Raw genomic sequence first — 24,973 nt, 5'->3', positions numbered from 1 at the left:
GGCATCTCACTCCTCAGTGTGCCGGGAAAGGTCCTGGCAAGGATTATTCAACATTGCCTTGCTAGGCACGCTGAGGAGAGGCTTGCGGAGCCCCAATGCGGTTTCGGGAAAGGGCGGTCCTGCACAGATGCCATATTTTTTGTCTCTCTGCTACAGCAGAGGTGTAGGAAATTCCAACAAGACCTACATCTCTACTTAATTGACCTGGTCAAGGCCTATGATCCCATCTGTAGGCCTGGGTTCTCGGTTGTTCTTCGTGCTTTCGGAGTCCCTGACCCTCTGCTCATGATCATTAAGGACCTTCATGACGGTGAGCGGGCCCGGGTAAAACTACGTGGCCGAGAGTCGGAGCCAGGGATGTCCTCTGGCTCCCACATTATTTAACATCGATTTCGACCACGTAGTTCGTGAAGCCTTCAATAGCTGTACCGGAGGAATTCCCATCTGGTACAGATACAATGGGAGGCTGATCGATGCCCGGGTGCGGTCAAGGGATGGCTCTCTATGGCTCAACCATGTTATGTATGCCGATGATCTGGTATTTGCTGCTCACTCAGAGGAGGAGATGGAAGTGCTGCTGTTGAACCTGGAGCTTGCCACTAAGAGGTGGGGCCTTACCATCAGCCCCACCAAAACTAAGCACCTGCCTGGGTATTTTGTACCATGGGACACTCCACCCCCACAAATAGTGATAGGGCAGTCGTGGGGAGAGTGGAGAGTTTCCCATACATGGGCAGTGTGCTCATGACCGGCTCCGGTTTAACAGCAGAGGTCCCTCACTCAGAATCAGTCGAGCGGCATTATCTTTTCATCGGTTGCGTAACGCTGTGTGGAAGCTACCTGGTCTGTTGCTCCACACGAAGCTTCAGGTCTTCTCGGCCACAGTCATTCCCTCCCTTCTCTACTCTTGGAACATCTTCGCCAGTTAGAAACATTTAGGCTGGCCTGCCTACGATCCATCCTGAGTTTAACCAGGCTGGATTGTGTGAGGAGCTCACATATCCTTGAAAGATCTGGACAAAGTCCCATCGGTGAGCTCCTCCGGCAGGCAAGGCTGCGTTGGCTGGGTCATGTAGCCCGCATGCCCAGCCACCGCATGCCGAAATAGCTTTTGTTCGGCCGGATCGAGGGAGCTCAATGGGCGCGGCACGGCCCGGAGAAGAGATGGAGTGATCTGGTCCAGGAGGATGTGGAGCTGAGTGGACTTGCCGATGACTGGTACCAGCGGTGTCAAGATCGTCCTTTGTGGAGGAGGCTCGTGAAGGACGCTCCTGGGCAGTTGGAGGCAGTCGCCCTCCAACAACAACGGAGGGCGGAGGAGCGACGCTCACAACAACGAGCGGAGCGCCGGGTGACTAAGGCACAGCAGGTTGGCACAGTAGGGGGCACAGGTGGTGCATCAGCCAGTCATCTCAGTCAGTCGACCCGTGGCACCTGGGTCTGCCTCGTGACCTCATGCCAGCAGGCGTTCGACATTTCACTTGGCCTCAACGTGCACCTAGCCTGGCACAAGCGTCGTGGTGACGTCACCGCCACTTAGTGGCGAATGGCGGTTGTTGTTGTTGTCTTTGTCTCACTGTGTTGGAGGTGCTCCAAACGTCTATTAAGGCTCTACGGGGGATTTGTATTTGTTGTTGTCTCTCTGTGCGTCTGCGTATGTGTGTGTGTATATTTGTATGTCTGTACGTGTTCGTATAGATATTGTATGTCTGTGTCTCTGTATCTCTCTGTCTATGTGTGTGTCTCTGTATCTCTTTGTCTGTGTCTCTGTATCTCTTTGTCTGTGTCTCTGTATCTCTGTCTATGTGTGTGTCTCTGTATCTCTTTGTCTATGTGTGTGTCTCTGTATCTCTTTGTCTATGTCTGTGTCTCTGTATCTCTTTATCTATGTGTGTGTCTCTGTATCTCTCTGTCTATGTGTGTGTCTCTGTATCTCTTTGTCTGTGTCTCTGTGTGTGTGTGTCTCTGTATCTCTTTGTCTGTGTGTCTCTATGTGTGTCTCAGTGTGTCTGCGTCTCTGAGTCTGTCGCTATGTTGTAGCATTTTGCGCTACGAACCCGGCAACCCGAGTTCGATTCCCGCTCACGGCCAACACTAGTGACGATTATCTGAACCGGTCCCGGGCCTCCCCTAGGTCGACTCAGCCTCAAATGAGTACCTGGTGCGGTGTGTAAACATTGCCACTAGGGAGACAAAGGCGGCCTTCATAGGTGCTCGCTAAGAGCACTTGCCCCTACAGTCTGTTAAGGCTATATGGGGGATCTTTGTCTTTGTTTGTCTGTGTGTGTCTGTGAGAGTTATCGCGTTTTCCGCGCCTTATTCCCCGGAGCAAGGGGGATGGGGGCAGTCAAAACCTCACCCCAGCGCCCCTCTCCATCGCCTTATGTCCTGTCACCCCTTTTGTCTTTTAAGCTACAACTATTTTTATTTTACCAGGTCAGGCCCACTCAGCTCTTCTTATCTCTCCTCATCTTGTTCATCTCTCTGACACCCGCCTCTTCCGTTACCTCCCGTTCCCTAAACTCCTCTCTCATCCCTCACCTCCTTACCCATCTCCCTACCCCCAATTCCCCATCCCCCCTCATCGATAGACTTCCTCATAACCCCTCATCTTCTCACATCTCCTATCATCCGGTCATCGCACTCGTCTGTCCTCGTCCCCATTCCCCTCATCTCTAAACCCCCCTCTCACCTCCCCTCTTTTCTCTCACCTCCCCTCTTTTCTCTCCCCTCCCCTCTTTTCTCTCATCTCCCTGACTCCCCCCTCATCTCTAAACCCCCCTCTCACCTCCCCTCTTTTCTCTCATCTCCCTGACTCCCCCCTCATCTCCCCAAGCCCTCCCATCTTCATATTCCTTCACCCACTCACCCTCTCACCCTCACACACTCACCCTTACCCACGCCCTCACCCACCCACCCACGCACCCCCGCGCACCCCCACGCACCCCCACCCACTCACCCCCACCCACTCACCCTCACCCACCCACTCACCCTCCCTCACCCACCCACCCTCGCCCTCCCTCACCCACCCACACTCACCCTCACCCACCCATCCACTCACCCTCACCCACCCACACTCACCCTCACCCACCCACCCACTCACCCTCATCCTCCCTCACCCACTCACCCTCACCTTCCCTCACCCACTCACACTTACCCACCCACTCACCCTCACCCACCCACTCACCCTCCCTCACCCACCCACTCACCCTCCCTCACCCACTCACGCACCCCCGCGCACCCCCACGCACCCCCACCCACTCACCCTCACCCACCCACCCACTCACCCTCACCCACCCACTCACCCTCCCTCACCCACTCATACTCACCCTCCTTCACCCACCCACTCACCCTCACCCTCCCTCACCCACCCACTCACCCTCCCTCACCCACCCACTCACCCTCCCTCACACACCCTCACCCTCCCTCACCCACTCACACTCACCCTCTCTCACCCACCCACTCACCCTCCCTCACCCACTCACACTCACCCTCTCTCACCCACCCACTCACCCTCCCTCACCTACTCACCCACTCACCCTCCCTCACCCACTCACACTCATCCTCCCTCACACACTCACCCTCATCCTCCCTCTCCCACCCACTCACCCTCACCCACTCACCCTCACTTTCCCTCACCCTCCCTCACCCACTCACACTCACCCTCCCTCACCCACTCACACTCACCCTCCCTCACCCACTCACACTCACTCTCCCTCACTCACACGCATCACTCACTCACACTCACCCTCCCTCACCCACTCACCCTCACCCTCCCTCACCCACTCACCCTCACCCTCCCTCACCCCTCACACTCACCCTCCCTCACCCACTCACACTCACCCTCCCTCACCCACTCACACTCACCCTCCCTCACCCTCCCACACTCACCCTCCCTCCCCACTCTCACTCACCCTCCCCCTCACCCACTCACCCCCCTCTCACACTCACCCTCCCTCACCCACCCACTCACACTCACCCTCCTCACTCACTGACACTCACCCTCCCTCACCCACTCGCACTCACCCTCTCTCACCCACTCACACTCACCCTCCCCCCACTCACACTCACCCTCCCTCACCCACTCACACTCACCCTCCCTCACCCACCCACTCACACTCACCCTCCCTCACCCACTCACACTCACCCTCCCTCACCCACTCACACTCACCCTCCCTCACCCACTCACACTCACCCTCCCTCACCCACTCACACTCACCCTCCCTCACCCACTCACACTCACCCTCCCTCACCCACTCACACTCACCCTCCCTCACCCACTCACACTCACCCTCCCTCACCCACTCACACTCACCCTCCCTCACCCACTCACACTCACCCTCTCTCACCCACTCACACTCACCCTCCCTCACACACTCACACTCACCCTCCCTCACCCACTCACACTCACCCTCCCTCACCCACTCATCCTCCCTCACCCACTCACACTCACCTCCCTCACCCACTCACAATAACCCTCCCTCACCCACTCACACTCACCCTCCCTCACCCACTCACACTCCAGCCTCCTCACCCACTCACCCTCCCTCACCCACTCACACTCACCCTCCCTCACCCACTCACACTCACCCTCCCTCACCCACTCACAGCTCACCCTCCCTCACCCACTCACACTCACCCTCCCTCACCCACTCACACTCACCCTCCCTCACCCACTCACACTCACCCTCCTCACCCACTCACACTCAGCCTCCCTCACCCACTCACACTCACCCTCCCTCACCCACTCACACTCACCCTCACCTCACCCACTCTTACTCACCCTCCTTCACCCACCCACTCACCCTCACCCTCCCCTCACCCACCCACTCACCCTCCCTCACCCACCCACTCACCCTCCCTCACACACCCTCACCCTCCCTCAACCCACTCACACTCACCCTCTCTCACCCACCCCACTCACCCTCCCTCACCCACTCACACTCACCCTCTCTCACCCACCCAATCACCCTCCCTCACCTACTCACCCTCACCCACTCACCCTCCCTCACCCACTCACACTCATCCCTCCCTCACACACTCACCCTCATCCTCCCTCACCCACCCACTCACCCTCACCCACTCACCCTCACCCTCCCTCACCCTCCCTCACCCACTCACACTCACCCTCCCTCACCCACTCACACTCACCCTCCCTCACCCACTCACACTCACCCTCCCTCACTCACACGCATCACTCACTCACACTCACCCTCCCTCACCCACTCACCCTCACCCTCCCTCACCCACTCACCCTCACCCTCCCTCACCCACTCACACTCACCCTCCCTCACCCACTCACACTCACCCTCCCTCACCCACTCACACTCACCCTCCCTCACCCTCCCACACTCACCCTCCCTCACCCACTCACACTCACCCTCCCTCACCCACTCACACTCACCCTCCCTCTCACACTCACCCTCCCTCACCCACCCACTCACACTCACCCTCCCTCACCCACTGACACTCACCCTCCCTCACCCACTCGCACTCACCCTCCCTCACCCACTCACACTCACCCTCCCTCACCCACTCACACTCACCCTCCCTCACCCACTCACACTCACCCTCCCTCACCCACCCACTCACACTCAGCCTCCCTCACCCACTCACACTCACCCTCCCTCACCCACTCACACTCACCCTCCCTCACCCACTCACACTCACCCTCCCTCACCCACTCACACTCACCCTCCCTCACCCACTCACACTCACCCTCCCTCACCCACTCACACTCACCCTCCCTCACCCACTCACACTCACCCTCCCTCACCCACTCACACTCACCCTCCCTCACCCACTCACACTCACCCTCTCTCACCCACTCACACTCACCCTCCCTCACACACTCACACTCACCCTCCCTCACCCACTCACACTCACCCTCCCTCACCCACTCATCCTCCCTCACCCACTCACACTCACCCTCCCTCACCCACTCACACTAACCCTCCCTCACCCACTCACACTCACCCTCCCTCACCCACTCACACTCACCCTCCCTCACCCACTCACCCTCCCTCACCCACTCACACTCCCTCACCCACTCACACTCACCCTCCCTCACCCACTCACACTCACCCTCCCTCACCCACTCACACTCACCCTCCCTCACCCACTCACACTCACCCTCCCTCACCCACTCACACTCACCCTCCTTCACCCACTCACACTCACCTTCCCTCACCCACTCACACTCACCCTCCCTCACCCACTCACACTCACCCTCCCTCACCCACTCACCCTCCCTCACCCACTCACCCTCCCTCACCCACTCACCCTCCCTCACCCACTCACACTCACCCTCCCCCCCGCTACTCCCCCCCGCAGCGGTCGCTGGAGGGAGAGAGCCGACGACGACGCCGCCGCCGCCGCCGCCGCCGTCGTCGCGGGCGGTAAACCAGACGGACAGACGTAGAGTTAGACAGGGAGAGAGAGAGAGAGGCAGACACACACAGAGACAGACATGGGAGTAAGACGACGTGGTGGATGATGATGATGATGATGATTGTGAGGAGGAGGAGGTTCCTCCTCTCGCCGCGCCGCCCATTTGCATGCCAAGCCCCGGCCTCCGTGGCTCCGCCGCCCGGGTCAGGGTTCGTGGTGAGAGGGGAGGCGGCGTCGCCATTCATCGCTGATCGCTAATTAGCCACGACTGCTAATTACTGAGCGTCGCGTTTGAGTTAGAGCCGCGGGCTCTCGTCGGGGGCACGAGCGGGGCAAGGGGGCATTCACCCTCATAATCACCACCATCATCATCACCACCACCATCACCACCACCACCATCATCACTGCCATCACCACCACCATCACCACCACCATCACCACCACCACCACCACCATCATCACCACCACCACCATCACCACCACCATCACCACCACCATCATCACCACCACCATCACCACCACCATCATCATCACCACCACCATCATCATCACCACCACCATCATCATCACCACCACCATCACCACCATCACCACCATCATCACCACCACCACCACCATCATCATCACCACCACCATCATCACCACCACCATCACCACCACCATCATAACTATCATTACCACCACCGCCATCACCACCACCATCATTACCACCATCACCACCATCATCACCACCATCACCACCACCATCATCACCACCACCATCACCACCATCATCACCACCACCACCATCATAACTATCATTACCACCACCGCCATCACCACCACCATCATCACCACCATCATAACTATCCTTACCACCACCGCCACCACCATCATCACCACCATCATCACCACCATCACCACCACCATCATCACTATCATTACCACCATCACCACCGCCATCACCACCACCATCACCACCACCATTATCACTATCATTACCACCATCACCACCGCCATCATTACCATCATCACTATCACCACCATCATCACCACCGCCATCATTACCATCACCACCATCATCACTATCACCAGCATTGCCATCACCACCATCATCACTATCACCACCGCCATCATTACCATCACCACCATCATCACTATCACCACCATCATCACCACCACCACCATCACCACCACCATCATCACCACCACCATCACCACCACCATCACCACCACCACCATCATCACCACCATCACCACCACCATCACCATCATCACCACCACCATCACCACCACCATCATAACTATCATTACCACCACCGCCATCACCACCACCATCATCACCACCATCACCACCATCATCACCACCATCACCACCACCATCATCACCACCACCATCACCACCATCATCACCACCATCATAACTATCATTACCACCACCGCCATCACCACCACCATCATCACCACCACCACCATCATAACTATTATTACCACCATCGCCACCACCACCACCATCATCACCACCATCATCACCACCATCACCACCATCATCACTATCATTACCACCATCACCACCGCCATCACCACCACCATCACCACCACCACCATCATCACTATCATTACCACCATCACCACCGCCATCATTACCATCACCACCATCATCACTATCACCACCATCATCACCACCGCCATCATTACCATCACCACCATCATCACTATCACCAGCATTGCCATCACCACCATCATCACTATCACCACCATCATCACCACCGCCATCATTACCATCACCACCATCATCACTATCACCACCATCATCACCACCGCCATCATTACCATCACCACCATCATCACTATCACCAGCATTGCCATCACCACCACGATCATCATCAAACGCGCCCCGCTGGCGGTGAAGCTGTCAGCCACGGGCCAGCCAGGGGTGAGCGAGGGGATGAGCGAGGGGATGAGGCTGAGCGAGGGGATGAGGGTGAGCGAGGGGATGAGGGTGAACGAGGGGATGAGGGTGAGCGAGGGGATGAGCGAGGGGATGAGGGTGAGCGAGGGTGAGCGAGCGGATGAGGGTGAACGAGGGTGAGCGAGGGGATGAGGGTGAACGAGGGTGAGCGAGGGGATGAGGGTGAGCGAGGGGATGAGGGTGAGCGAGGGGATGAGGGTGAGCGAGGGGATGAGGGTGAGCGAGGGGATGAGGGTGAGCGAGGGGATGAGGGTGAGCAAGGGTGAGCGAGGGGATGAGGGTGAGCGAGGGTGAGCGAGGGGATGAGGGTGAACGAGGGTGAGCGAGGGGATGAGGGTGAGCGAGGGGATGAGGGTGAGCGAGGGGATGAGGGTGAACGAGGGTGAGAGAGGGGATCAGGGTGAGAGAGGGGATGAGGGTGAGCGAGGGGTTGAGGGTGAACGAGGGTGAGCGAGGGGATGAGGGTGAGCGAGGGGATGAGGGTGAGCAAGGGTGAGCGAGGGGATGAGGGTGAGCGAGGGTGAGCGAGGGGATGAGGGTGAGCGAGGGGATGAGGGTGAGCGAGGGGATGAGGGTGAGCGAGGGGATGAGGGTGAGCGAGGGGATGAGGGTGAGTGGGAGGATGGGTAAACAAGGGGATCGCGTTGAGGAGATAGGGGTGAGGGGATTCGGGTGGGTATAGGGATAGGGTGAGTGAGGGGGGATATTGGTGAGTGATGGGGTGAGAGTTGAGTGAAGGGACATTGGTAAGGTGATGGGGGTGAGGTGGTGCGATGATTTAGTGAATATACTGTAGTTGGGTGATGTAATGAATGTCAGGCGAGGTATTGAGTGTGGTTGAGGGAGTAAATATGGTGTGAATAAATGTGTGGTGAGTTAATTTTTGGGTCAGGCAGTGAATGTGGGGAAATGAATGTCAAGCAGTGAATGTGGGGCGAGGTAGCGAATGTTGATCGAATATTTACTCTGAGAACGGTAGAAAGTGGCATCGGTACAGTGCACTGTGCCAACACACTTAAAATTGTTTCCTGTTTTCCCGAGGTCGCGCTCGTTGCCCAGCACTTCCTCGGGAAGCAGCCCCACGCTGCCGGTGTCATTGCGGCCCCGTGGCCTCCAGGGTCCGGTCCGGTGTCACTTACCCTGTGCCTTGGAAACTCGGTGGCCTCGGGACACCCGTGTGTTCAGGCTCACGTTCAGGCTCACGGTGAGGTTCACGGTGTCATTGGGGTCAAACAGGTCAATATTTTACTTCTCATTTAATATTTTCCAAGTCGCTGGAATTGGTGGCACGCAACTCGCAGTCACAGCCACGGCGAGTTGTGTGCTGGACGTGTTTTTTTCTGGGTTTGGAAGTAATTTTCAGATCGTGCTGCATGTGGAGTGAAACGTCAGAAATAGCAAACGAACAGCCCTCGGTGCAACCCGAAAAGACACGGAGAGCTGCCCAGCACAGCGGCGAAATCCTACGCAGTAGTTTTCTTTAGGGGGGGGGATCCTTATCTTTTCCTTGTTTTTTTTCTTCCAGGCATGAGCCATGAGCGCAAGACAAGTTCCTTAATGGCGTCAGCTCCACGCAGCACGGCCACCGTGGTGCCCCTGGTGCCCTCCCCCCTGGGCGTGATGGCGCACGCTGGGGGTGCCCACCACCTGCTGCCCGCTGGCCTCTCCGGCGGGCCCCGTGCCTCCAGCTTCGCCGCGGCCCTGCGCGAACTCGCCAAGCACGCGGAGGAACCCAAGGGCGGCCTGGGCCTCCAAGGTATTCTATGCGTCGCCAACGCTTTCTACCCTCCACCAGATCCCACAGCTGCTGCACATTAGACACGCAACCTTCAAGAACTGCCCTTACAGTATCCCACCATCTGGGCTTAGGTGTTCTCTTCCTCCTGGTTACTGGACTCATGGAGACCACTCCATTGCCAGTCGTGGCAATCGGCCCTCCCCCATCCTGCACACATGTCCCAGCCAGCACAGCCGTTTTTGCCTAATCCTGTCCTCAAGGTACGGCGGCGGACAACGTGACGATTCACACGGCGCAGCTGGCACAGCCACACGTTTCCCGTCTCCCACAAGCACGTGTTCCCCCATCTCTGCTACTTCTGTTGCGCTGTGCCTCGGACGCATTGTGAAGAGCAATATCCAGCTGCCTTTTGGATGAGCCAGATCCAGCCCGGCAGGAAGGCCGATCCAATCATCTCCAGACCTTTGTGAGAACAACTGTCTTCTCAGTTCCCTCCTACCGCCTTTAATAAACAATAAATGCATAGCCGCGTGGATTTACGGCTGGACCGCCACATGTTGAAGATGCGCGCACGTGGGTTGTTTGTGTGCCGCTCGGTGACCTTGGTGGGTTGTCGTGCACTCGACCGAGACACTCTCCCCGGGGTCTCCTCCGCCAGCCGCCTCTAAGTAGCAGCGCCCTCGTGTCCCAGCGCAAATGCAGCCAGCGGTCCCGCCAATCCCTATCTCCCGTGGCATGGACACCCAAAATAAAGCTGCCCTGGCCTAGCTCGGCTGCCAGCCAGTGGCTCCTGGGCAACTGCTGGCACTCGGCAAATTACTAAAGAAATCAAACTGTGCCAAACGGTTGCTTAAATATATATGTGCGTGTGCAAAGACGAAATGACAAAATAAATGCAAATGACCAATGACACCTGATGTGACTGCATGATAAACAGGTAATGTGCCGTACAATGAACCGTTCATAGATATTTTCTATAGAGAAAGAGTGAAATGCTTTTGTGCTGACGCGTTCTGCAGTGGAGATAATGACCGTATGGAAATCCGTTTCTAGGAAGTGTCATTTTGTCTGTAAAAGTGGGTTGAGATTTATTGCCGCGCTCGGCTTGTGCATCGTAATCGTCCTCCGAGGACCAGCCCAGCGCTGAGTGCAAATTCAGGCCTCCTGCCTACAACAGGCGCTTGTGTTCGCAGCCACTGCATATCGTACAGTCGACAGGCAGCGATGAGCATCGCTCGTCAGAAGTGAATGTTTCTTGTCAGGAGGGGATGTCTGTCTCCAGCCGCGAGCAGATGTCTGCTGTGAGTGGGAGTTGTCTTACCCGTAGAACGGTGGCTTTTGTTAGTAAGAGATATCTGACGTCAGTAAGCGATGTCTTGTCAGTAGAATTTTGTCTGAAGGGGAAGTCAAAATTGTATAGTAGATATGTGCTGTCAGTAAATGTATGTTATAAGTCTGGCATGTCACTTGTGAGCATGAATGTGCTATCACTAGAAGATGTCTTGACAGTAGGAGATGCCTGTTGTCAGTAGGAGATTTATTTTTGTCTGTTGTAGTTGCTTATTATTAGATAATTGTTGTCAGTTACAGATGCCTTGTCAGTAGTCAATAGGGATATCTCATAAGTAGAAAATGTATTCTATCTATATTGGATATCTTTTGTCAGTAGCAGATGTCTGTTATCATTAGGTGGATCTTGCCATTAGATGGCTGTTGTCAGGAGATGTCTGTCGTCACTCGGAGATGGAGATTGCCATCAGCTAGTGGTGTTCTGTATTCGCTGAGGTTAAGCACGTCTCCTCCACCCATAATCTTATTTATTTTCTGGTGATGTTGATCATCCGTTATGCATTACAAATGCATTAGTGCATCTCATTGCTGAAGGCATAAATTATTAGTGAACAACAATTTGCAAGCCATAAAAAATCTGGAGTGTGTGTTGTGCAAAAGGAGCCCTCTGTGGCTGTGGCTGTAACGACACCAGTTATTTCTTGGCCATAAATAACACTCGTTATATCATAATAAAATCCCTTGTTTGAGCAAAGAAGATTAAACAAGATCAATATTGCTGTTTAATTATATTAGTAGAGATTTTCTTAATTCAGCACCGTCGTGGTTTATGCCTCCTAGGGCGGGCATTAGGCTCACGGCATGTGGCGCAACGCCGTACCCCATTGTGCAAATGTGTCGCATCTCACGGCGCGCCGAACGCGGTGTTCCGAGCCCGTGTGCACCGTCGTGAACGTGCGTGTGATGTGCACAGTGTTTATGTGAGCGAACTGGAGGAGACGAGGGCTCTGTCGGAGTCTGGCATTTGGCGTTAAATAATTTGAAGCGCACACAGCGTGTTTTGCACGCGCGTTCCGTTCGGGCAAAATAAATAATTAAGATCAATAATAACAATGATTTAGTCAAAGGGAGCTGTGTGGGGCCCAGCTGTTTTTCCACGGGCCGCCCCTCCCCGCCTCGCTCGTTCACTGTTTTCCTCGGAATGCCACCACCGGGGGCGTCTGGCGGGCGTGCCGCGACAGCTCACCACGCCATTGCCCTGTCACCATTGTCGTTATAATCCTGCCCAGGGATCTGAGCAGAAAAACAACTTCTGTGACTGCTGATTTGCAGTTTGGACAAACGCTCGTCGATCATGCGTTGTATTAGGTCGCAGCATCGTGACCATGTGATTCGACCACTCCAGGGTTCACCGCTCGGGGCGGCGTGTAACTCTCGCACGAGCCGATTGTGCACTTGATGACGATCGAAGGGCGGGGAGAGTCCACTGAGCGTTGGCCGGAACGAGAATAAGGTCGCTCCGCAAGGAGCCCAGCCCCCAGCGCAGCCCCCACCACTGCTGTGCGGTGGGACACGTTTCCATGACTCGAGTTTACGCGTCCCGGGTATCTGCCGCCCCCGGCTCATTACGCCATCTCCGATGGCGGTGTTTTGACACCGGGATTTGTGCCTCACGGATTGGTGGGGCCGTGTACCAGGGCATCCCGCACGTCTTTGTCACATGCCCCGGGCAGGTGTTGGAGCTGAAGCTGCTCAGGCATTGCCTTGCGTTTGGCCGATGGGTCTCAGTCACCTTATTGTTGTTTTGGGTCACTTGGGATTTCTAAGGGTTTTATTTTAACATGAATAGAATTAAAAACTGCAGTTGTTTCAAGCCTGGGACTTACATCTCAGTAGGAAGCTTAAACAAATGTTTGTGCTCAAGTATATTTATTTATATGCTTTTCCTGTTCCTTTTGTTTAAGTACATTTCCATAATCACCGTCTTTTAATCTTTTCAGCTGTGCATTTATCGCTGAAGCCTCAATGTTCAGTGATGAGTCAATGGGGGTGGTGAACAGCAACACAATTTGACTGCGGGCGGCTAAAGGAATGAACGCATTTGAAAGTATCACAAAAGCAACAAATGGCCCATCTTGTTGTTCCGTGTTGCTAAGTGTCCCTGCACAGTGGCACTGTGTTCACTGGCCCCGTATTGGCAGTGCTTGCGCTCACTGGGCACAGCGCCAGGCGTTCCCTAGCGGCAAGGCCGCCCTGCTCGCGCCCCCGGATCCGGCTGTGAAACTAAAGCCCCCCTCACCAGCGGTGGATGGCTCCTCCGTGTGGCCGAGAACTCTGTCGCGGATGGATGTATGTGAGACACGAGGGGCGGTCCGGACATCTTGAGATCGTGTCACCCCGGTCTAGTGCTCGACTTATTTTCAAGTACCATGTTTACATACCAGTAGCATAACTGGTAGAGCGTGTCGATGCTAATATTTGTTCGTAAGAATATAGCCATAGGCAAAGGTTGCACAGGCCACGGGTGTCATGTCTCGGTTCTCAATGTTTGTTTTTTTGCTGCCGCTGCTATACTAACAACACACTGACTGGTCCGTCCACCTTTTCAGATAATTTTGTTTGGTTAAGCACTGCTGCCAGGTGTATGTAACGCAGGCACAAATGTTTATCTAATAAAAATTTGCCACCATCATCAATGACACTTCCTTGTACCGTAAGAATATATAATTTTTTTTATATTTTTCATATTTTTAGTACATAGGCTGCCGCAACCAATGTTATGATTTGTAATTGAGTTTTTAGTCAGATCGCATGGTTACTTTGTCAATGCTGTGTCTACACCCTCCTCCACCCAACACAGCTGAATGAATAAAGCAGTTACATGAGCAAACGCAACAGTATTTATTGCTTCATCACACTGGCAGGCTGTGTTGAGCAATACATAACATATAACAATCAAGTATGACACTTCGCTGGTCGTTACAACCAGCATCATCAGGCAATCACCAGAATTCTGGCAATTCATTTATTTAGCTGTGTTGGGTGGCCCTACTATTTATGAAAATATTAGTAGGGCCACCCTTTTACACAAGTCTTTCTCTTTGCATTGCCGTGAAATGTTAGCCCGATGCATGCATATATATCCACTAAACTGTGGTGCTAATCACAAAGGTATTGATTTTTGTTTGTTTAATTTGTGTTTATTTAACACTGTCCATGCAGTCCTCTAATTCTTCATGTGTAATGGAGGTGCTGTAGGGGTCGTGTTGTGTTTGAAACAGGCGTGAGGTTGGGGACGTCGCTGTGTTGCACCCCCTCACGTGCTCGACGGTTAACGGGAGCGTCACAGGTTGTGGTGCGCAAGGGAAATTGGTTTGGTGCCTCCTGTATTCCCATCAGTACCGGCCTGCTCACCGCTCTTACTGCATCAGCGGTGGCATTGTCCTTGCGTAGGTGAAGATGCATCGTTTCGTCCAGCAAAACAGATTTTTCACGCTTACGATACGTGCATCGAGTTGTGCAGTCTGAGAATAGGTTATTTATGATTTATGGAAATTGCATACAAATTATATGCAAATGCCACCTTTAGGCTACTGGAACAGACGAGACAGAACAAACAAGACAGAATGTATGTGATAGCACGAAATATTTTTTTTATTTTTATAATTGCATTGAGACAATGTATTAAATTTCTGTTAGTGGAGTTGTGAGTCGCAGTGGCGTAGCGTGCTTGGCATGGGCCGGAAGGCAGGACCCCTATTCGTGGCCCGGCACCTAGGCCCTTATGGCCCATGAGTCCTGGTGCAGTTGCACCACCTGCACACTCGATAGCTGCGTCACAAGGGAGCTGTTACATGGCTACCACTTAACCGGTGGTGCCATTGAGGTTGAGTGAGTGAGCGAGTGGGACAGTAGTGAGTGTTGCGCGTGCCCTGCTTTGCCCCAGTGTCGTCGTCGTCGATGAAGACCGAGCCCTGTCGAGACGCGTCCCCCGGCGCTGGGCACGGACACTCGTCTCCCGCCCACACACCCAAGCGGGGCCCCCCCGCACCCCTGCCTGGACCGGGACACTCGGCTCCCCACCAACCCCCGCCGGTCGTCACCATCGCGCCCACACAGACCGTCAACGGCGCGTGGAGGAGCGAAAGCCGGCAGGCAAGTGGGCTCTCCCTGACCCCGGCACCATCCCCTTAACCCTCCCACAAGGGCACAGCTTAGTTAATCAAAATGATTATCATCAGCCATGGTCAATCCACTGCTGGATTGACCATGGCTGATGTGGAGGGAAAGGTGCCCTGGAATATTATTATGTTTAAATAATTAAAACCCTTTGTAAGTTAATTGCTGGATGAAAGCCTGTCCCCACCATGTGGGTCATTTGGGCTGTTTGGTCATACTTCACCACGCTGGTCACCGATTAGTACAGTTGGCTACGTACGGTGCGAAAGAAGTTCAACATACATACAGTTCAGCATACAGGACGGGATCCCAGGACCGGTTCATATCACTCTACATTGGCGTTAGCTTGTTGGAGAATTGAACTCAGGTGGCCGGGTTCATAATGCAGTTAACCATTCTCGCTCCCACCCCCGTGTTACAACATTATCATCATTATAACAATAAGGTTTTGAGTCAAAATAAGCTACACTTGATGGATTCAATCTAGTCACCAACAGAAACAATCGGGAATATAGTGTGAACACAATGTGTGAATTGTAGCAGACGACACCAAGTAGTGGCTGTTAAAAATAAACGGTTATGTTTTTAGGACGCGTATGTTACCCAGCTCACACGAGTGAGAGGTGATCGAATGAGGTTGGTTATCACCTGTGACAAAATCACCCGGAATGTGCCCGATCTCATTCCTGGAAGGGCGACCACCATGCCTGGACATTTGTTGCCATCGTGCTCGCGGGGCTACGCGGTGGGCAACAAGGGATAGTGCAACACGATCCATCGTTGTGCTGTACTTTCATGCCCCTGCGTTTATGCTCCCCGCCTTCAACTTGCACTGACCAGTGTGATGGGGTATGGTCAAATCAGCTCCACGACCCGTACTACGTGGTGGAGCCCTCATCCTACAGCGGATTGACAAACGGGCTGTACATGTACATGTACAAGGTGAGTTATCTCTTCTTCTTAAAGGAGACACGGTCAGTGACGGCATGCCCCGAGAGGGGGACCCCGCGGTGTCAACCCCGCTGCTAATGAACGCGGTGTGCCCTCGCTGCCGACAGGTGGACGGGGCGGTGCGCTCCTCTGCCAGGGAGCACCCCCTCTCCACGGAGGCCCTGCTCAAGCAGGAGAAGGGCTCTCCGCAGATGTACCCCCATGTCTCCGCCATGCACCACCCCTTCCTTGTGCCCTCGGCTGCCGACGCCGCTGCCGCCGCCGCTGCCCAAGGCCACCGCCTCGCTTCGCTCAGGTGGCTGATTCATTCCTCACTAAGTATCTCGGAGATTAATTCCTCGCGGAATATCTTCCGGGTTGCTAGTAAACTAGAGTCTGCCTCGGCAGCAGACCACACTTTCCCACCTGATGATGGACGCTTGTGTTGCGCCCCAAACGTCGTGATTTATTTTATTTTATACCTACGTGACTTTACTGAAAGAACCAAAGAATATAGAGTATGTGACATGACTTGTAGTAGCTCCAGCCAAATCGAGAATTATACTGGATGTGGTGTGTTGTGCACGTAAATATTGTCTGATTTGCCGACTCAGACAAACTCGCCTAAATCGAAGTCCTGCCACTGCTAATCGTTGCTCCGAACTGACTCCAGCTTCCCAGAAGCTGCTTGCAGAGGGCGGTGCGGGGCCTTGTAAACATGCAGAGCGCAGATGAATGGGGCTGCCCTGTGAAGGCTCCGAGATGGATGAGGGGGAAATAAATGACAAATTATGCGAGCGTGGGGGCAGCACAGCCCGGGGCGATCGTCTCGGTTTATCTCCTCGTTAGGTTACGTTATGTGAGGCGCAGAGAGCAGCTCAACGATCGCAGACAAACATCTGCGTGCCTATGCGATGTTTGAAAGATGTAGTATGAGCATTACGATGAAGGGAAATTGTCGAGACGTTCGCTATTATAATGTTTTATGAAGAGCATCTTTCACTTCATTCAGTATTGTTGCTATGGCAATGCAGCTACGATTGAGACACGACCATTAAGAAAAGTAAGTGGGCCTGGCCAGGCAGCGTCGCGAGAAAGGGATGATCGCCAGTGGGTGAGAAAAGCTATTGAGTGGTAGTAAAATGAGGGAACATGCCAAAGAGGATGTCCACTACAGAAAAGGAATGACGAAATCAGCTCGTTTGCAGGTGATGAGTGGTTTGTTGGATTGCTGTACCATGAAGGATGGCGACAGCTTGGGGAGGCCTTCATCCAGCAGTGGATTATCGTGGCTGATGAGGATGATGCTGAAGAAAAGTTTCTGCCTGTGTCGTGATGGTGGTGGGTGATGTTTGGCAGTCTTTTACATTCGGCCGGTGCCACGGGGGAGACCCGTGAGCCCTGCCCAGCAGTCGCTGCGATTGGCGCCTCCACTAAGGGGGGGCGGCTTTACTTTGCGGTTGGGGAATCTCAGCTTCTGGCAGCATCTGGCACCTCTACTCCCAGGTCTCATCAGCCTCCCCACAGCAGTGCTACAAATTCAACACCGTACTTTTCACAGAATGTTTAATGAAATTTCCTTTGAGCTAGAGTGCAGCTGATTGTGGGGACCCCACGGGGAGCTCAGAAGGCTTTGGGTGTGTGAGCGACAGAGGCAGCCTAGTGCGCAGCCTGTCACACCGCGGTCACACCTCGGTGTGCTGTCTGCCAATCCCGGAGCTCGACACTCAGAGGATCCTCTGCCACTCCACCCTGCGCCCACCACACCTGTTTTGAGCTGTCCCCCCCCCCCCTCCCCCACAACTGTGTCTGATTGGCGCCGCATGCTGCTGTCTTCATTAACCATTTGTTCTCGGAATAACGTTTGATTTTTACATCCCACGGTGGTTACATTGGTCTCCGTGCTGTATTTCCCCTGCCATACTCACGCCTTCCCCTGCTCACAGGAATTGCAACAACTCTGAGTGTTTATCTCCTTTGATGTCGTAAGAATCATCCATTGTGAGCATGAAATGTCCTGTGAGTGATGTGGTTGTGCTGTCTGCACGTGTGGCTGTGACGTTTTGTGGCGTGACCATATGTGTACGGTGTGCGATACACCGTGTGTGGTGTAGCTGTACCGCACGTGGGCGTGGCGGCGCCGCGTGCGTTGACTGTACCGTGACCATACCGCATCGTGCGCCTGTGGTTTTCGTGCAGCGTGCAGCGGCCAGTACCGCAGGTGCTCGGACCGACGGCACGGGCCGAGGATTACTACCGCGCCTTCCTGGCCGGCAGCGACTTCCGCCTGCCGTACCTGCCGCACTTCGGGCTGGACCCATCCACCACAGCGGCCGCCGCCGCATTTTACCACCCGGCGCTGCTCTCCCAGCAGCCGTTCCAGCCGCACTTCAGGTGAGGGACGCGGGGATGCAGGAACGCAGGGACGCGGGATGCGGGGACGTGGAGACCGCACGTGTGCCACCTGCTTCGCTTGCGGCCCGTGTGCCGTAATGCGGTGCATGCCGTGTCGTCAGTGATAATGTAGTCGGCTCTTATTGACATTTTAACTGCAATATTAGGCTGGAGTTATTGCTGACCTGTGGAATTTTTGTTAAGTCTCAGTTTGTGATTTATTTTAGTCATGCTCTTAGCCTCGTCGACTAAAGCGGTTAAATATGTAGTCTACTCTTCGCTATTGAGCATATCTCCTTTCTAAAATATTATCAGGTGGTCAGCCAAACTGAACTCCATCAGTCTCTTTGAAGGCATTAATTTCAGTCTCTAATAAGGTCATTATCTCAGTCTGCGTCTTTGTTCGGACTCGTTAATATCATCCCATCATAGTCATTCGGCTTTGTGCTGTGGTTTAGCAGTCATCGTTGACTAAACATTTTTTTTTATGTTTCTGTCACTGATTTTGTTTATGAAATTAACTCTGCGTGGCAGCTCCGCTTGCAACCAATGAACTGTGAGAGCGAGGGGGCCCCCCAATTTTCGCTAAGCACGCTATGCCCGGCAGCCACATGGCTCCAGGTCGGCGTCAGTGCTACTCCGCTGAAGGAACGTGCGGCAGAAGGGACGGGCCTCGCACTGCAGCGCACGTTTACAAATCCGAGAAGAGCGTGGGTTTTGCAGCGTGTACTCACTACAATGGCTCTGGAGTCATTCCTGTGAATATAATGTTGTGGTACATTTCGGTAATATAAGTTGACATGAATACAAATTCCAACATGGACAATTTCACCACGGGATTGCTTAAGAAATTAATGAGTAATCACTCCCTACGCAGCACTGCATTTGCATTTTACTAATAAAAATGGAGGTGGTGGCTTCCAGTGAAAATACATACCTAGACAAAGCTAGGGACAAGGATCCCTGTATAGCCTTTACAGATTGGGCAAGTGCTGTCAGAAAACACCAGTGAAGGTCGACACAGCGCACTAAGTGAGAGTGTGGCCAGCACCATCCCTGGCCATCTTTGTCTCCCCAGTGCTGACTTTTATACACCGTACCAGGTACTCATTTAAGGTTAAGTCGACCAAGGGGAAGTCCAGGACCAGTTCTGATATACACCACTGATTTCTCTGTATCTGGAAATTAAACTGGGGTGGCCAGGTTCGTAGCGCAGTGTGCTTACCATTATACCACCACTCTCACCACACACAAAGACACGGACGTACACACTTGGGCTGTGAATAGGCCCTGAATTAATGCAGGAGGGCTGGAAAGGTTGAACGAATGCACATTAGCGCCGGTGGGCCGTCCCCTGGCTGGCAGATTAAAATTGACCTTCTGCACAGGTCGAGCTGAAGAACAGAACTGGGTGGCGTGTTTGCCGCTCCCCTGTGCGCCATCACGCTGATATAGTATGGCTGTGAGTGCCGGTCATATCAAATTGAACAGAGCTGTCCGCTAAATACTGGGGCCCCGCGGCCCCACGCTGGGCACTGATTGTGGCACTAACGCGGCCACGACGCTCCAAGCCCACTAAGCAGCGTTCTCGCGGCTCAGGACCACGCCCCATGAGTTGCCGATCAATTAAGTGATTGAATACGTTTTCGGCGCATTCTACTTTCTCTCTGGAGCAGACACAAGTGCTGCATCCTGCCTCTTTGTGGAAATGTGCCTTGTAAAATATTAATCAGTGCTCAGCCGAGCGGAGCTGCAGTGACGTGCTTATCATCGTTGCTAATTTGTGGGTGCAACCTCCTATGGCCCATGGGCCGTATCCAGCCAGTGGCCACATGAGGCCTACCACTCTGAAACTTCCTGCAAACGATATTTATCCATCACTGTGAGCATCTTGGCCGCACTTACCAGGTACTAGAGGAGAATATTTTCGACCTGGCAGCAACACTGTTTCTAATTTTAGTGTCGCACTTTGTCAATTCTTTGTCACTGAAACTGCCTCTGGCAGTGACAGAAGTGACTGCGCTGTGTGTGTCTTAAATGTGACACCGCCAAAGGTATCTGAAAGTCCTGTTCGGCTCTCAATAAGAGAAGGTTTGCTACCCCTGCTGTAGAAGCTAGAACTGGGCGTCTGTTGTTTTCTGCAGGATGGAGGATGCCCTGTCTCTCTCCGCCCTGCGGCCTCCATTCTACTCGTTCCCAGGCAGCCACGGCTCCATCTCATCCCTCCACCCCACGGCGCTACAGCTTCCGTTCGGAGGCCACCTCGCCCCTCCGGCCATGGGGGCCCTGCCCCTGGAGCGCCACGGCACTGCCACCACGACCGCAACCAGCGAGCGGTAACCGGCTACCCACACTAGCCCCAGCGGCTGCAAATATCTGGTCTGCCTAGTCATTACCGAATCATTGTCATCAGCAGCCATTTTTGGTTCCCTGATGGTTGAAAATGTCCACAGCTTTGTGCAGTTACAGTCTGCCTCACTCCTACCAGTGCGTGTGCGTGCATGTCTGTATATAGGCGTGTGTGTGTTGAGCATGTCCCCGTGACCTCATGTCATGTGACTTTCTGCCAGCGAGTCTTCGGCACTTTCCTTGGCCTCAAAGTATACCTAGTTTGGGCACAAATGCCTTGGCAACATCGCTACCACTTTGTGGTGAATAGCAGTTGATTTTGTTGTCTAATTCTGTGGTTTGTATTTCATTTAACTGTCCTGTGTTTATATGTGCCAAGATCATGAGCAGAGACGGTGTGCGCGGTAATGACTCGGACTGCTTCCATTTTCTCAGGTCGGCCTCGGCCGAAGAGGTCAGGCAGCGCAACCGGGAGATGAAAGCGGAGAGCGAGCGGGCCGAGCGGCACATAGAGCAGGAGCGGCGTCGCGAGAGCGAGCGAGAACGTGATAGGGAGCGTGATAGGGAGCGTGAGAGGGAGCGTGAGAGGGAGCGGAGGAAGCGAGACCGCGAGGCCGAGAGGGAATCGGAGAGAGAAGCGGCACGGGAGAAGCGCCAGCGCTTAGAGGAGCTAGCGCAGCAGCAGCAACAGCAGCAGCCGCACAGCCGGGAAAAGGCAGAACGGCGCGCCACCACACCATCCGGTAAGATCCTCCGGGGTTCCATGTGTAGCGAGCACTCTGCGTGGAGGTCCTCTGTGATGACTTGTGGGACCTTAATTGTTTCATCCAAGTGGATTGATCCATGGGTCATGGACAGGGCCCTCCAGGGGACGTCCACATCATCCACCTTGACGGGACTTTGGAACATTATGATGCCACTGTCATATATATATTAACACTAGCGGGAAGTACCCGGCGTTGCCCGGGCGAAAAAGACACACACACATCGACCCACACAAAGACAAAGATCCCCCATATAGCCTTAACAGACTGTAGGGGCAAGTGCTGTTAGCGAGCACCTAGAAAGGCCGGCACGGCACATGAAGGGGTAGGTGGCCATCACCACGCCCGGCCGCCTTTGTCTCCCGAACGGCGATGTTTACACATCGCACCAGGTACTCATTTGAGGCTGATTTGACCTAGGGGAGGCCCAGGACCGGTTCAGATATTCGTCACTGGGTGTTCGCCGTGAGCGGGAATCGAACCCGGGTCGCCAGGTTCGTAGCGCAGCGTGCTAACCGCTATACTACACACACATCGACTCGCACACACACATACATCGACTCACACACACATCAACCTACACATACACACACATATGGACTTACACACACATTGACTAACACACACACACGGACTTACACACACACATGGACCCAGGCACACACATCGACTTGCACACACACATCAACTCACACACGAACATAGAGCCACACACATATCCACTTACACATAGACATATTGACGTACACACACATAGACTGACACACATGCATGGACTTACACACACACACATCGACGTACACACACACAAACACATCGACTTACACACACACACACAGCGACTCACACACGCACATCGACCTACACACACACATCGACCCACACACACGCACATCGACTTACAAACACATGACTCGCACACACACATGGACTTACACACACACACATACATTGACTCACACACATCGAATGACACTCACAATTATTATTTTATTTTCACTTGCACACACATCGACTCACATCGATTTACACGCACACACAATTTTTTTAATTTTCACTTACACACACACATATCGACTCACCCACACACATGGACCTACACACACAAAGAAATTGACTTACACACTCACAAATAGCCACGCACATACATCGACTGACACACACACATCGACTCACGCACACACACATCTACTTACGCACACACACACACATCGACTTGTACACACACACACATGTATGTACACACACACACATCGACTGACACACACACATCGACTCATACACACACATCGACTTACACAGACACATCGACGCAAACACGCACATCGATTCACATGCACACATGGACTTAGACACACACATTATTATTGTAAAAATTACTTACTTCATTGTTAAATACGATTGTCTACACACACATACCACGCGCACAGATTGACTAACACACACATCGACTGACATACACACACATCGAATCATGCACACACATAGCGACTTGCACACACACACATCGACTTATACACACACACGGACTTACATACACACACATCGATTCACACACACACATACATAGACTCACACACACATCGACCTACACACACATATGGACTTACACACACATAGCGACTAAGACACACACACATGGACTCACGCACACACATCGGCTTACACACACACATCGGCTTACACACATATACATAGACTCACACACACATCGACTATCGACTAAGATACACACACATGGATCCACGCACACACATCGACTTACACACATCGACTTAAACACACACATACATAGGCTCTCACACACACACACATCGACTTACGCACACACACATAGACGCACACAGACACATTGACTTATCGACTCAAACACACACATCGACTTACACACTCATATATCGACGCCCACACACACATAGACTCACACACACATGGAATTACACACACACAAACATATGGACTTACACACACATCGACTAATCACACATGGACTTACACACGCACATATCGACGTACAGACACACAGCGACTCACACACACACATCGACCTACACACACACACATATGGACTTACAAACGCACATGGACTCACGCAGACACACATTTCGACGTACACACATCGACTGAAACACATGGATCCAAACACACACATTGTCTAACACACACATCGACTAACACACACCGCACACACACACATGGACGTACACAAACACAGCGACTGTCACACACACATTGACTGGCACACACATTGATGCACACACACACGGACTCGCACAGACATAACGCAGGCGTGTATAATAAGTAATTAGGAGAGACTGCGAGGGTGTTCCGCCATCTTGGTGCAAACATTTGCCACGAGCAAGAGCGGAAAATTAATGAAAGTCAACGAATACAAAATTAAACTATCCGACCAGTAACTATGAGCAGAAGCGCACCAATCAAACGTAATTGACATAACGTCACCGGTCAACCCCCCTACTGAGGGGGCAAGTGTAAATATGATAGAATGAAGACGTAAATGAGTATATTTATTGGTTTGCCCCTGTGCATTAAGTGATATTGCATGGCTGCTTATGCCTCAAGAGTACAGGAAAAGGCTATTCTTCATAAATATTGGTTCATCCCTGTCATTAAATCTAACCTATAAAAGGCAATTCGTAATGAGTAAACAGTCATGGTGATAAATGTTTGAAGGGCGCTGTAAATCTGTGTGTGTGTTACCTTACGCAGTGTCCACACGAAAAGAGAATTCCCACCGAACGCGTGTGACTTGATAGGGGCCCTCCCCCCCACCGAATGCGAGTGAGTTGGTAGGGTCGAGCACGTGGTATCTAATAATTAAATAACCTACAACAGCACTTAATCGCTCATTAAACTACTTTAAAGGTGACGGACGCGAAATCGGAATAGCGCTGGCTCAGCACGGGGCTTAATGCGTGGTACCTAAGATACTTTTAGTAAACGTAAATCCGACGGTTTGCGAGCCAA

At 53.2% G+C, this 24,973-nt stretch overlaps 1 protein-coding gene across 5 annotated transcripts in view; it reads left to right on the top strand.

The window, feature by feature from the left end:
- The window catches only part of LOC116944278 (genetic suppressor element 1-like), a 61,783-nt gene that overhangs the window by 26,326 nt on the left and 10,484 nt on the right, over window positions 1-24,973 (top strand). For 3 of the 5 annotated variants that reach the window (XM_032957821.2, XM_032957822.2, XM_032957823.2), the window contains exons 2-7: window positions 9,867-10,097; window positions 15,316-15,524; window positions 16,607-16,794; window positions 18,678-18,872; window positions 21,017-21,208; window positions 21,657-21,964. In XM_032957821.2, the coding sequence (XP_032813712.2) occupies window positions 9,867-10,097; window positions 15,316-15,524; window positions 16,607-16,794; window positions 18,678-18,872; window positions 21,017-21,208; window positions 21,657-21,964 (1,323 nt within the window). Of the gene's footprint in view, window positions 1-9,048; window positions 9,546-9,866; window positions 10,098-15,315; window positions 16,491-16,606; window positions 16,795-18,677; window positions 18,873-21,016; window positions 21,209-21,656; window positions 21,965-24,973 lie in introns of those variants that run through there. The other 2 variants (XM_032957819.2, XM_032957824.2) reach the window with 2 other exon arrangements.

This window comes from Petromyzon marinus, chromosome 20 (assembly GCF_048934315.1).
Source record: "Petromyzon marinus isolate PM22_M1 ecotype Great Lakes invasive population chromosome 20, UKy_Petmar_22M1.pri1.0, whole genome shotgun sequence".
NCBI lineage: Eukaryota > Metazoa > Chordata > Hyperoartia > Petromyzontiformes > Petromyzontidae > Petromyzon > Petromyzon marinus.
The sequence above is the reverse complement of the archived record's forward strand: the minus strand, read 5'-3'. Positions and strand labels throughout refer to the sequence as shown.